This window comes from Ochotona princeps, chromosome 7 (genome assembly GCF_030435755.1).
Source record: "Ochotona princeps isolate mOchPri1 chromosome 7, mOchPri1.hap1, whole genome shotgun sequence".
Taxonomy (NCBI): domain Eukaryota; kingdom Metazoa; phylum Chordata; class Mammalia; order Lagomorpha; family Ochotonidae; genus Ochotona; species Ochotona princeps.
In genome coordinates this window covers 30,199,493-30,213,181 of record NC_080838.1, presented here as the reverse complement: position 1 = coordinate 30,213,181, position 13,689 = coordinate 30,199,493, and the positions used below count along the sequence as shown (strand labels likewise).

The following is a 13,689-nucleotide window of genomic DNA, read 5'->3' as shown; positions in this document are numbered from 1 at the left end:
TCCGATGATTTACTCCCCAAGTGACCGCAACAGCCGGTCCTGTGTCAGTCTGAAACCAGAAGCCTGGAACTTCTTCCGGGTCTCCCACATGAGTGCAGGGTTCTAAGGCTTTGGGCCATCCTCAACTGCTTTCCCAGGCCACAAGCAGGGAGCTGGCTGGGAAGTGGAGCTGCCAGGACTAGAACCGGCGCCCATATGGGATCCTGGTGTGTTCAAGGTGAGGACTTTAGCCGCTAGGCCATGCCACCAGGCCCAGGATGAAGTTTTCAAAAAATGATTTAAAAACTTGAATTGGCATATTAAGTTTGATAATTGATACATATTTACAATGTGTGGTGAACAAATCAGGTTGTTACATTTAGTTTTTTCAATAAATTTTAGTTTTTGAGTAGGTTTAGGTTTATAGAAAGCTGTGAAGATAGTATAGAGTTTCTATAAACTCCACACAATTTCTCCAATTAGAGTGATGTTCTGATCATAACTAATGAAGAACTGCTAAAACAATCTTTTTTTAAGCAATGTATTTGTTTATTTTTAAAGATGTATGTATTTTTTATTGGAAAGGCATATTTACAGAGAGAAGGAGAGACAGAAAGATATTCCATCTGCTGGTTCAGTACCCAAGTAGATGCAACAGCCAGAGCTGAGCCGGTCCAAACCTAGGAGCCAGGAGTTCTTCTGGGTCTCCCATATGGGTGCAGGGTCCCAAGACTTTGTGCCATCTTTGACTGCTTTCCCAGGCCACATGCAGGGGCCTGAAGGGGAAGTGTAGCAGCTGGGATATGAGCCAGCATTCATATGGGACCCTAGTGCGTGCAAGGCAAGAATTTAGCCACTACCCTACTGCGCTGTGCTGTGTGCCCTATTTATTTATTTTTATTAGAAAGGCAGAATTACAGAGAGAAAAATAAGTAGCTAGAAAGATCCTCCATCTGCTGGTTTGCTCCCCAGATGGCCTCAATGACCAGAGTTAAGCTGATCTGAAGCCAAATACCAGGAGCTTCCCCTGGGTCTCCCACATGGATGCAGGGTCCCAAGGCTTTGGTCCATCCTTCACTGCTTTTCCAGGCAACAAGCAGGGAGCTGGATGGTAATGGAACATCTAGGACATGAACTTGTACCCATGTGGGATCCTGGTGCTTGCAAGGGGAGGATTAGCCAATTACACCGTCACACCAGGCCCAATAGTTTATTCTTATTAGCCCATGCTTACTCATATTTCCTTAGTTTTTTTTAAAGACTTATTTATTCTTGTTAGAATAACAGATTTACAGAGAAAGATCTTCCATCTGCTGGTTCACTCTCTAAATGGTTGAAATGGTCACAGCTGAACCAATATGAAGCCAGGAGCCTCTTCTGGGCCTCTCATGCAGGTACAGGATCCCAAGACTTTGGGCCACTGCTTTCCCAAGCCATAAGCAGGGAGCTGGATCAGAAGTGAAGAAGCCTATGCACAAACTGGCACCTGTATGGGATGTTGGCACCGCAAGTGGAGGATTAGCTGTTTGAGCTGTTGTACCAGCCCTGAGCGTATTGGTTTTTAAAAACCAAATGTCTTCTTTTGTTCCAGGAGCTAATCCAGGATACAATATTTAACTATCATGTCTCTTTAGTTTCCTCTAGACTGAGACATATCTTACATTTTGATGACTTTGACAGTCTGAGGAGCATTAGTTAGGTGTTTTTGAGAATGTCATTCAATGTGGGCTTGCCTGATGTTTTTCTCATACTCAAACTAGGGTGGTGAGTGGGTGATCACAAAAGACATGCACCGTTTTCCTCATGTCACGTATGGGAATACAGTGTCCTCATGACTTTCTCTAATGATGGTAACCTTGCTCACCTGGCTGAGATGGTGTTTTCCTTCTCTTCAGTACTAGTCACTATGGAGGGCAGCCCTTCTGCCTAGTCCGTGCTGGCCAGATAGGAGTGTGCTTATGCTCCGGCTCCTTAGGGGCTAGAGGCTGCTTACAGGATCTGGAATCCTGCAGGGGATGTTTGTCTCTTGTCCACCAGTTTCATACTCAATAATTTATATTGATATATAAAATTTATTTTATATTTTGGATTACGATCTAGACTGGTTATAAATAGTTCTGGCCTTGATCACCGAAAGTTCTTTCAGTTGGCTCCTATATAGTTTATATACCCCTATCAATGTTCATTTTGAGCACTTGATTCTCTGGGACCTACAAGGTATCCTAGGCTTTCCAGGTGTCCCCTGCTCTAGCCTGGAATGAGCCACTTCTCCCTGGAGCTTTGGTTCTTTTTATTGGAGATTGGTACTAGAAGCAATGATCTAGATGTTTAATGTGCTTGTTGCTACTGACGCGTCTTTGCTTCTAAAACCCTCTTGGCTGACAGTCAGGCATCTGAGCAAAGCCTAAGCTGGGTGTATACACATGCCTGCACATATTAGTACATTTTTTAAATTTACTGTTATTTTCTTTTTTAAAAAAGATTTATTTATTTTTATTACAAAGTCAGATATACAGAGAGGAGAGACAGAGAGGAAGAACTTCCATCTGATGATTCACTCTCCAAATGAACACAGCGGCCGGTGCTGCACTGATCTGAAGCCAGGAACCAGGAACCTCTTCCGGGTCTCCCACATGGGTGCAGGGTCCCAAGGCTTTGGGCCATCCTTGACTGCTTTCCCAGACCACAGGCAGGGAGCTGGCTGGGAAGTGGAGCTGCCAGGATTAGAACGGGCGCCCATATGGGATCCTGGTGCGTTCTAGGCGAGGACTTTAGCCACCGAGCCCACATATTTGTACGTTTAACTCTCCGATCCTGTGTGTTAAGTATGAGTTAGTACATACTGATGTCTTCAGTTCTAATCCCTCTGTACCACCTGAGTGCTGTAGCCTTCCCTCGTGTGTCTATAACGTCTTCTCAGAAACCTAGTTCCCTCCATCCATTAAGATCAAGTTTTCAGTACATATATCAATTTATTTTCTGTTTGAAATTTCAAAGCAAATTGATTATCTAGACAGAAACAAAATCAGACTATTTAGAAAGCGTTGATTATACTTTTTACTATTAAATTATCTTCTTCACTATTTAGATGGTCCCTCCAGGGTAGACTCAGCACCACCTTAAATCATTAGCATCGACATCAGTTGTTATGGGATTCTTACTGCATCCTGAGCTAAGCTAGTCTGTGTGGGCAACCCCGAGCAAAGCATTTCTTTTTAAGACTTATTTGAAAGGCAAAATGACATAGGGAGAGACAAAAAATGATCTTCTTTCAGCTGGTACACTTTCCAAATGCCTGCAGCAGCCAAGTCTGGGCCAAGCAGGAGCCTAGAACTCCATCTGGGTCTCCAGTGTGGGTGGCAGGAGCCCAGGCGCTTGGGCCATTTTCAGCTGCCTTCCCAGGTGCATGAGCAGATGGTACGGTGGATAAAGTCCTTGCCTGAGATGCCGGAAATCCCATGTTCTAGTCATTTCTCATGCTGACTTCCTGTGTGAGCCTCTAGGTCCCACGCTAGCCCCTGAGTGTTGTCCTTTCACGAAAATGTGGTGGATTTTTATCACTTAAAATAAAAAAGATTTATTTATTTATTTATTTGAAAATCACAATTACCCAGAGAGGGAGAGAGATCTTCTGTACACAGGTTCACTTCCCAAATGGCCATAGCAGTTGGGATTGGGCCAAACACTTGGGCCACCTTTCACTGTTTACCCTAGGCCATTAGTAAGGAACTGAATCAGAAATGGAGCTGCCAGGACTTGAAGTAGCAACCATATGGGATGCTAGTGTCATAGGTGGTGGCTTAACTTGTTACAGCACAATGCTAGCCCCAGACACATACACACATTTATTCTTATAGGAGTAAGGATATTTCACAAGGCTTAAGGAAAGTTGAATTGAAAGCTAAGTTTTATTCTGGTGTAAAAATGTCTTAAATATATGCGTAGCTTTTTATAAGATGCATTTTCCATGAGTGAAGTCATCTCATATGAATGGATTTTAAATTTTTGCACTAAAGTCAACTTACCTTTTAATTCCATTTCCTCACAACTTTGTGTGGTACTCTTGTGCATCCATGGTCCTTTATTATGTTGCACATCTGTTAATGGAGCCTGCTGTGGCCAAGCTAGTTATACTGTGTCTCCTTTCTAGCACAGCTTTTTTTCTCTGCAGGAGTGTGTGTGTGTGTGTGTGTGTGTGTGTGTGTGTGTGTGTGTACACCCACATGGGAGACCTGGAAGAAGCTTCTGGTTCCTGGCTTCAGATTGGCTTAGCTCCGGCTGTTGCAACCATATGAGGAGTGAACTAGTGTATGGAAGATCTTTCTGTCTCTCCTCTTTGTAAATCTGCCTTTCCAAATATAAGTAAACAAACAAATAAATAAAATATATTATGAGAGTGGTTGTATGGGTACCAGTTTACGTCCCAGCTGCTCCACTTGTGATCCAGCTCCTTGCCTATAGCCTGGGAAAGCAGAGAAGGATGGCTCAAGACCTCAACTCTAACCAAAATCACTCTCGCCTTCTCAGTCTCTCCTCTCTGTGAATCTGCCTTTGAAATATATATTTGAAATATATATATGTGTGTGTGTATATGTATATGTATATTCCTCATATGGTTGCAACAGCTAGAGCTGAGCCAATCTGAAGCCAGGAACCAGGAGCTTCTTCCAGGTATCCCATGTGAGTGCAGAGTCCCAAAGCTTTGTGCCATCCTCCATTGCTTTCCCAGGCCATAAACAGGAGCTGGATTGGAAGTGGAGCAGCCAGGACATGAACCAGTGCCGGTATGGGATCCCGATGCTTGCAGGGGTGGATGAGCCAATTGAGCCATTGCACTGGGCTCCAATTTATTGCATATTAATTCTTCCCCAGCTAGATTACAACAAGTATAGAGGCAGGGATCTTTGTCTAGTTTTGTCCACCAATGTGTTCTGGGTTATCTGGAGAAGAAAATACCTTGAATGAACAAATGCATTTTTTAAACTGAGCTTTCTGTGCCCTCAAATTATTCTTAAAAAGATCAATAAAATGAAGAAAAACTTATGATTGTGTCAAGTGAGGAAGAGGGGGGATCCACATTCTGAAATGTCCTGAGAATTCTGATGCTTAAATGTCCATTTGTTATTGAGTACAATAATTGTGTGAAAACAATGTCGTGGTTTTAAGTGATCTGTGTGTGAAAGCACTCAATTACTGTGAATTCATGGGTTTCCTAGCTCTTTGGCCTGTATAAATTCAGGCTTTACAAGCAGGGTACAAGTTGCCTTGAGTCCTTAAAAGCCACTTAATCCACTTCCTATTCTGAGTAAACAGAATAGGGAAAGAGTTTTGTACATGTGCCTATACAGGTTAATAAAAATTATATTGCACCAATTTGAATAGGAACACTGAGATCAGACACTGAAGATGATTTATGAGCTCAGAATGGGGAGAACTGGACATTTTATTTACGATGGGCTGTTAAATGTTTTTTTTTAAGAACTGAATGTTGGACCAACTACTCCAAAAAAAAAAATGCAGGGGAAAGAAGGTGTCTAGAAATTGACGTGGCTGAACATTCAACGCAGACCTAAGGTTTCCTTCCACTGTTTTGAGTTACAAGTAATTTTTTATAAAAGGAAAAAGTTTGTGGGTTCCATGATGTATTCTCTTAGTGCCCGGTTTAACTTCGTTTTTCTTAAATATTAGGAACTGGCTGGAAAGGTAAACATTATTGGTATGGGAAGTGTCCCAGTAGGCCAGACATTTGTGGGGAGTGCCAATTTAGCAAGGTGGGGCATCCTGGAAGCTGAGAGAACTCCCAGAAAGGAGCATGCTTCTGGGGAGTCAGCTTGTGAAAGCCAGTGTCTGCTTTCCACAGCATCTGCGTGAATGCTACACCTTGTCTTTATTTCCTCTCCACTCGTGTTGCCAACCATGGGTCTGAGACAGGAAAAGAAGCAGATTTTTTCTCAGTGGCACTGAAAATGGCAAAGTAAACAAAATAACAGATTAACTAGAGTTCCTATAGGAAGAGTACATTGGTCCATTTTATGTTGCTGTAACAAAATACATGAGGCTGAGTACTTTGGAAAGAAAAGAAGTTTATTCGACTCAGTTTTTGGAAGCTGCAAGTCCAAGATCAAGTGGCTGCATAGACTGGGCCTCTGGTGAGAGCACCCTTGGCTGTGTAATGTTATGCAGATAGTACTATGATGGGAGGATGTATGAGAGAGAGAGAGCATGACCGACCAAGTGGTAAAACAGTAAGCTAGGAGAGGACAGTGCTGTTCTTTATAACACTCTCAAGAGAATTAACCAAAATTATTTTAATTTTTCCCATGGACTATACTCCAAACGACCTAACGATTTTCCCCACTTCTTTATCACACAAAGGACCAAACTTTGAAGACATGAACCCTTGGAGGGGTACACTTAAGCTGCATATCTAAACCCTAGCAAAGAGTGATAAATTTCACCAAAGGTAGAGAAGGTACTGGATTTGCAATGTTACTTTAGGTTTAAGTGTTCAGCATATGTGAATCTTCATGAGCAGCCAGAGTTATTCCTGTGTATCGTAGTTAAGACCTTCTGGAATGCTTTTTTTTCTGTAAGTGTACCTATGATTCATATGCAACAGATTTATATTTTAAAATTTCAGTTAACAGTATGAAACATTCATTTTTCTAGAAGCAGAGGGAGGGACATGTGCGATGCTGTGATGCTGATGTGCTGGGTTGCGGGCCTGCAGTTTTCTGCAGGGCGACTCAGCATCATATTTGGCCAATTGAGTGCTGTCTGTCCTGCTGAACCCAAGCCCAATGCTTTTGGTTGAGCCAGGCAGGTGTTGTGCTGCCCTAAGTGCTGAATATGAAAAATACACTAACAATTCTTCCTTCATTTTTCAGAAATGTGTTACAGATGAGTGTTTCTTCTTTGAACGATTGGAGTCTAATAACTACAATACTTACCGCTCAAGGAAATACTCCAGCTGGTATGTGGCACTGAAACGAACTGGGCAGTATAAACTTGGATCGAAAACAGGACCTGGGCAGAAGGCTATACTTTTTCTTCCAATGTCTGCTAAGAGCTGATTTTAATGACAGCATCTAATCTCATTTCACATGAAGAATACATAAATTTGTTAACGAGAGGAAAAATATATACAGGTCTGTTTCATTAAATAGTTAGACAACTTTTTACCCCAATAGTAAAATGTTAAGCCCTTTTGCTTCAGCAAAGAAAAAAAATCCTTGGAGCATGTATACCTTTTATATAACATCTTCTGTTATTCAGTAAAGGTTACCCAGAGCTACACACTTTTTCACATATTTGTTTCATTTGAAAAGCTTTTAAAATATGCACATTTACAAGTTTTCTTCGTGGAAATCACATTAGAAAATTAGAATTGTATTTAATCCCAAAAGTCCATTATGTCTTATAGCATACACTTATCTACATGTACAATTTATTTAATTTAAAGAAAAACATGTAAATGTGAGTTTAATCCATTCCTGTCATATGTTTGTAACTCTCTGGCAATTCCTTGTGATACAGCTTGTAGAACAGGCCCGTGTGAACTGCTGGGAGCTTTTCCATGGTCAGATCAATCTTGTCAAACCCTTTCCTGTAGCCGTAGAGCAGCAGCCTAGCAACTCTGCGGGTGATGGGAGTCGTATTTGCAGTCTTGACCAGCTCACTGAGGTCCATCCACTCACACCTTAAGCACTCATACTGGCAACAGTTGATGGTGAATGAGGATGGCTTCAGGCGGCAGACTATATACATATCTGACTTTCCAAAGGCTCCCGGACTGGCGTGCTGCTGCCGAACACTCAAGAGGGACTGGAATTCTGAGTTTATACCAGTCTCTTCAAAAACTTCTCGGACTGCTGTGTCCCCTGTGTGAAAGACAGATGCACAGATCAGCAAGGAGCACATTTTTAAAGACATCCTTATTGAAGATGTTCAGTGAGAAGAGCGCAATCTAAAGGCTCTGAAGCAAACTCGACTGCAAGAGTTTTCAACACAAACTCTGCCTTCTGGATGTCCTGAAATACCAGAGTACGTTCTCGCCATCCTATATTTCGGAAGCTTCTGAAAGAATGGCTGCTTCTCCAGCTGCTACTCGGAGGCTTTCAGTCCGTGTTTGTGGGGGTGGGGGAGAGTCATAGCTTTTTAACCTCCCTGATCTAAGTATCTCCTAAAAGGTAAAAACATAGGTTGCAGAAGTTATGTTACAAAGCTACAATGAATACTCATGTTCATATATATTTCCTGATTATTATCCTATACTTTATCATATTTTAGAACTGCCTAAATTGATAAATAACAGCTTTGAGAAAGAAAAAATCTATTCAGCCTATACATGAAATACTGCAACAATCTGTGGAAAATGGAATTAAGATGTTTAAAATTCTGAAATTGATGCATACGAGGGATCAGGTTAACCGGGGCTGTGCTTGGTGTAGCAGTTACAGTGCCTCTTGGGAGGCCTGCATCCCATGCCGGAAGGCCGGTGTGTATCTAATCTCAGCTCTCTAGCCCAGCTTCCTGCACATGCACGCCTGGGCAGAGAGCAGGTGATGGTGGAGCAAGGGGCTGGGTGGGTTCTGCACCCAGGGAGGAGCTCCCACCTTTGGCGTGGTCCAGCCCAGACTTTTGAGGCATCTGGGAAGTGAACTGGTGCATGGGTTCTCTGCCTTCTCTCTTTTTGCCTTGTAGATATATAACTAAAAATGTATAAAAACATTGTCTCCTTTAAAAAGAATTAATGCAGCATATATGTTATGACAAAAAAAAAAAACTGCATGGATTCTAAAAAAAACCAAACCTTTCTCCTGAATAAGCTTATGTTTTAATTACATTTTCCATGTACATGTGGAGTGCCCTCTGTCGGTGAGCTGCAGCCAGCGCTGCACCCTAAGCTCTCCTGGGATGCTTGGTGGGCAGCCTCCAGGCCAGACCGCAGAGCCCTTAGCCGGGATTTCCTTTGATCCTTGAGGTAAGGCACAGATTATCCAGATAGATTCCTTCAACCCCAAAATGCTGCACTCATGTCAGCTGTAATTTTTAAACTGGGAATAAACAGAATTTTGTAACACAACAAAGGTTTTCATATTTTATATCATATTTTATATGGTTGACTTTTCAGTTAGGTGCAGATTTCTGTGGCAAGACTTCTATTGCCATTTGTGGTTAATTTTTTAAAACATGCGCATGGGCCCACTAAATGGACTTGCTTGGGTTTTTTTTTAAGGCTCTGCATTTTGGGCAAGCCCTTAAAGTTGCCTTCTTTGACCACTCTGCTGGGGCGTCACTGTTGCTATAATTGTCATGTCAATGTTCTTTAATGCTTGCAGTGTTCTCATTTGCCAAATACCAAAGGGTATTTGCCTTCTCAGTAATCCTGCTGATAAGGAACAGACAAGGAAGGGGAACGCACAGAAAAATGTCTCAATGCCTGTGTGTTCTGACAGCAGACTTCTGTACCAGGCCCCTTGTTTTTGTCTAAACTGTCTAGGAAACAGTTTTGGAAAGATGGGTAGGAGAAGTGAAGTGTTCTGAACAGAAGACATTTGTCTGCTATTCTTAATACACACTTCTGTTATATGTAAGATTTACCCTTAAGCTTAAAATGATTAGGAATCATTTTTAAGCTGAAAGCATAAAAGAAGAGTTTAGGTTAAGAGAAAACTTGCTTAATAAAAATAACTTATTCTACTAATACCTATTTTATATTAAACAAGGACTGTTTCAAAATTTCCTGTAATATAATTTAACTACTGTTTAAATGTTTAATTCTATGCTTTAGAAATTACTGGGAGTGGGAGGTAGCCTTATTTTGCCTTTAGTGCCACTAATCAATAGTTCAGCATTTCATTTATGAGTCTGTATGTTCTTGAAGCATGGGACAGGGCCCTGTGAGCTGAGCTGCTCCGATCAACAGTTCACATCCCTAAAAGCAGATACAGAATCAGCACCACCTGCGGAGTTCTGATCGGCTGAACTTGAACATGATTGACTAGACTGAAGATGGACTGGACAAAGAAGATAAAGAACCCTTCCACCTCCAGAAGAAAAAAACCTCGTTCCCAAGGATTTCAATATCAATTTACATTTAAAACTCCAGATAAAATGCTTTTTTGTTGTACTTTAACATTACTGTAAATATCGGCTAAACTAAGATAATATTTACTGTTTTATACTGTTTGAAGCATATAGGAAGAACCAAGAGGTTTCAGCTTTTGAAACCTGGGATGAAGGGATATGCTTACAATAGGCCACACTTTTGTTATAGGACAATAATGAAGTGGAGTTTATGCGACTTCTATCTTGTACTATGTAATGACAAGATTAGGCTGAAAGAAAACAATGGGAAATGTTTTGCAGAGCGTGGGTTTTCTTGGTGTCTCCCTCTGACCCTAAAGCACAGCTGGGCTGCCCTGCAGGACACTCTTCCTGTCAGTGGTAATGAGGTGGTTTCTTCCTTTCCTTCCTTCCTCCCTTCCTTCCTTTCTCTCTCTTTTCTTTTTCTTTCTTTCCCTCCCTTCCTCCCTTCTTCATTCCTTCCTTTTTCTTTCTTTTGTCTCTTTATTTCTCTCTCCTTTTCTTTCTTTTTTAGAAGGCAGTCTGTCCTTCAGCCTTCAGGATTGCATTCTGTTTTGTGTGTGATTTGCTTATCATTTTTTAAACACTACAGATAATGTTTCATCTGCCCACTGTTATAAAAAAATGAAGGGTCCCAAGTAAGTTCCATTCTCAGTGCTTGGGACTGAGTTTTTGGGACATAAGTGCCAAGAGCCATTTGAACTGTTTGAGAAGACAGCAGTCCTCAGATACACTAATGCTTTCCCAAATATCTGGTTTAAAGAAATAATGTACTGTCTGGGTGATTCGACTTCATTGTGAAGCATATCTGCTATCTTGTATAGAGTTATAGTATGGAAATGCCCATCTGTCACCACAGCCTTTCAGCCTTGTAGCAGTTACCATTTCCAGCTGCTCGGAGAGTTTTGTCAATTCTAAGGCAGAGTCTTCACTCACACTTCACCTCGTAAACACAGGGAATGCCACGTGCTGCCCCGTTCTGTAACTCTACATGAGGGACATATATGTGATCTCTGCATAGGTGAGTCACTGTGACAACCACAAAAACTGAACAAAGAATTTTGTCTCTAATTGAAATATATATTCCAGAACATTTCTTAGCCCAGACAATTAGAGACAAAAGAATTATACCCATGTGTTCATTTACATATACTGCAAGAATATTTGACATTTGGTAATAACATCCATCTGAGGCGGCATGGTACAGGAGAGGACTCTACACAAATCTCTTGTTGACTGCCTTTTGCCCAACATGGGTTGGGCCAGAATGCCAAACCTAACCTAACTAGTTTCTGTGAGTTCACAAATCAACTGTGGTTAGTGTGACACAGTTGGAAGTTCTGGGATCTATGCAAAAAGCTTACACCAGGATCTGCTAAAAGTGTAACTTAACATGATCAATTTAATTAATGTAATCAATCATGGATTGTTAGCATTGTTAGAGTTGGCTATGTGATATATAGAAGGCATTTTATATGTGCAGTATTTGAAAAGCCAAGTGTAAAGTACATTTTCATTTTAAAATGAAATATTGAAAAAGAACTTAAGAAACTGCCTTAATTTAATCATGGGTGAAATACAATAAGGTACACACATTTTGAGGTTAAGGTCATGGAACATAATATGGTATCACATCATCTATTAAGTTTTTAGGATGGAAATTGAATTTGATCCACTGGTTTAAGGAATCAGTTTTGCCTCTAGTATTTCCTGTAAGTTAGAGATGTGAAGAGTTCTTGGCTTACTTTACACGTCTTTATGTTAAATGTTGACATCAGTACGTTGTTTTAGGGTTTGAGACTTTCTCATATGATATTTTACTATGTTTTGACTTCCTGAATGTTCAAAATAATTGTTAGATATAATTTTCGTTTAGAGAAGAATGTTAGCATTGCTGACTCTATTTTACTTATTTTGAAGTTCATCTGAAAGTTATTTTTCATTCTTCTGTAATAGAATGGTTAGGAGTTTGTGTTTCTCATAGTTTAATTCCAACAACAATTTTGATCATAATTGTTAATGCTAACCTTTATAATTAATAACTAAAGCTTCTATCTTACAAATTAATCTAGAAGTAGACCTAACCAGAAGAGGCCGTGTGTTTCTAATGGTTTTATTTATGCTAATGAAATAAATTGTAAAGCTAGATGTTTTGCTACTAATTTTACATCAGCCCTGAAATAATCTCTTAGAAATTGTATTAGTCTGAACAAGTTAAAAAATTTGAATTCTTAGCTATGAAGCAGGAAAGTAAACATGTATTTCCTCCATATTTTAAAGCTACTTAAAAATAGGTAAGATACACACCAATATCTTCTCCTGGCTCTGACAGGCCTCCTGGAAACTTCCACATGTTCTTTAACTGTAGCAGAACATCAGAAGGTTAGCACAACAGTTATTCACTGACATACACACAGTGATTCCACAAAGCCCCCGCGTAATGGGCCATGGTGTTACCAAGGCTAGGTTTGGATTATTGCATGCATGTTTTTTCCACCTTCCTTCCCTGATTTTTTTCTTTTTTGGAGGAAGTTAGTGACTGATGAAATCTTCTCCCATCTTTTTCTTTTGGAAGTAAAAATAGTTCTGTTTTATTAATGTGATAAAATCTGTATAAATCAAGCCTTGAAGGAAGTATCTACTGAATTTGTATAATTAAAAAAATTGCTGCTAGTTAACTATGACCAAATCAATATAATCTTACAGATGCTGCTATAAAGTAGAAAGTAGTATAAATGTAACCACCAAAATATGCTGTTTTAAATTTCACATTTTCTGTATTGTTTCTAATCAGATATAATACTCTTAAGATTTCTGTTCTATGTGTTTATATGTTAATAAAATTGAATACTTTGTATTTTCTTGTCTCATTGTGTTTTTTAAACTTTTTTCTTGCTGCAAAGATGCACATGGGAAAATGTGATTGCAATAGGGGTAAGCAGAGGGAAGCCTATTATTTTGAGAATATGTGGGACAGTAGATGGTATTCTGCTTGACGGGATTATTTCTGCTGTCAAAGTTGTTAGGTGTATGTCCATCATTACGACCCAAACTGAAGGATGTCTGGGAAAGGATAACAAGGGAGCTAAACCATTAGCCAGTACACCTTATACTCTGCATCCATAAAATAAGTTTGTGAACCTTTTACTGGTGTGCTTTGTCACCCACTCATTTCTTGGATGAGAGCTTCTTGAAGAATGTGTCACTTCTCAATTACATTAGACTGGAAACCAGTGGCCTGGTTCCCAGAATTTCCACAGACTGTTCATTATGTGGGTACGAAGTTCAGGCTTTCCACCCTTCTATGCCTGGTTCAGGCTGGACATTAATTTATAGAGCACATTATTTATGCTTTTGTTAACATAGAAATATATCTCCACTGCAATACATTCATTGTCTATTGAGTTCCATAGTGAACGTGTTCAGGAGGCTTTGCTCCTGCAGAAACTATGCCGTATTTTTACATAATAAAATGTTGAATGGCATACCATAGATTATATCTCACAAAAGAAATGCAATAGGGCATGCAGACTTCCTAAAAACAGTAAAAAGCAACTTTAAAATCTTTATCTAGACTTCATTTTAAATGACTGAATATTACTGGTTATATTGGTACATAAG

General features: G+C 40.1%; 2 protein-coding genes across 2 annotated transcripts in view; one reads left to right on the top strand and one right to left on the bottom strand.

The window, feature by feature from the left end:
• Positions 1 to 7,429, top strand: part of FGF2 (fibroblast growth factor 2) — a 56,172-nt gene extending 48,743 nt beyond the window's left edge. Inside the window, exon 3 of the mRNA XM_058666887.1 lies at positions 6,867 to 7,429. Within this exon, the coding sequence (XP_058522870.1) occupies positions 6,867 to 7,052 (186 nt within the window). The 3' untranslated portion in view covers positions 7,053 to 7,429. The remainder of the gene's footprint in view (positions 1 to 6,866) is intronic.
• The window catches only part of NUDT6 (nudix hydrolase 6), a 39,908-nt gene continuing 33,490 nt past the window's right edge, over positions 7,272 to 13,689 (bottom strand). The window contains exons 5-6 of the mRNA XM_058667342.1: positions 12,376 to 12,430; positions 7,272 to 7,859 (exon numbers count right to left, since the gene is read on the bottom strand). Of these exons, the coding sequence (XP_058523325.1) occupies positions 7,462 to 7,859; positions 12,376 to 12,430 (453 nt within the window). The 3' untranslated portion in view covers positions 7,272 to 7,461. The remainder of the gene's footprint in view (positions 7,860 to 12,375; positions 12,431 to 13,689) is intronic.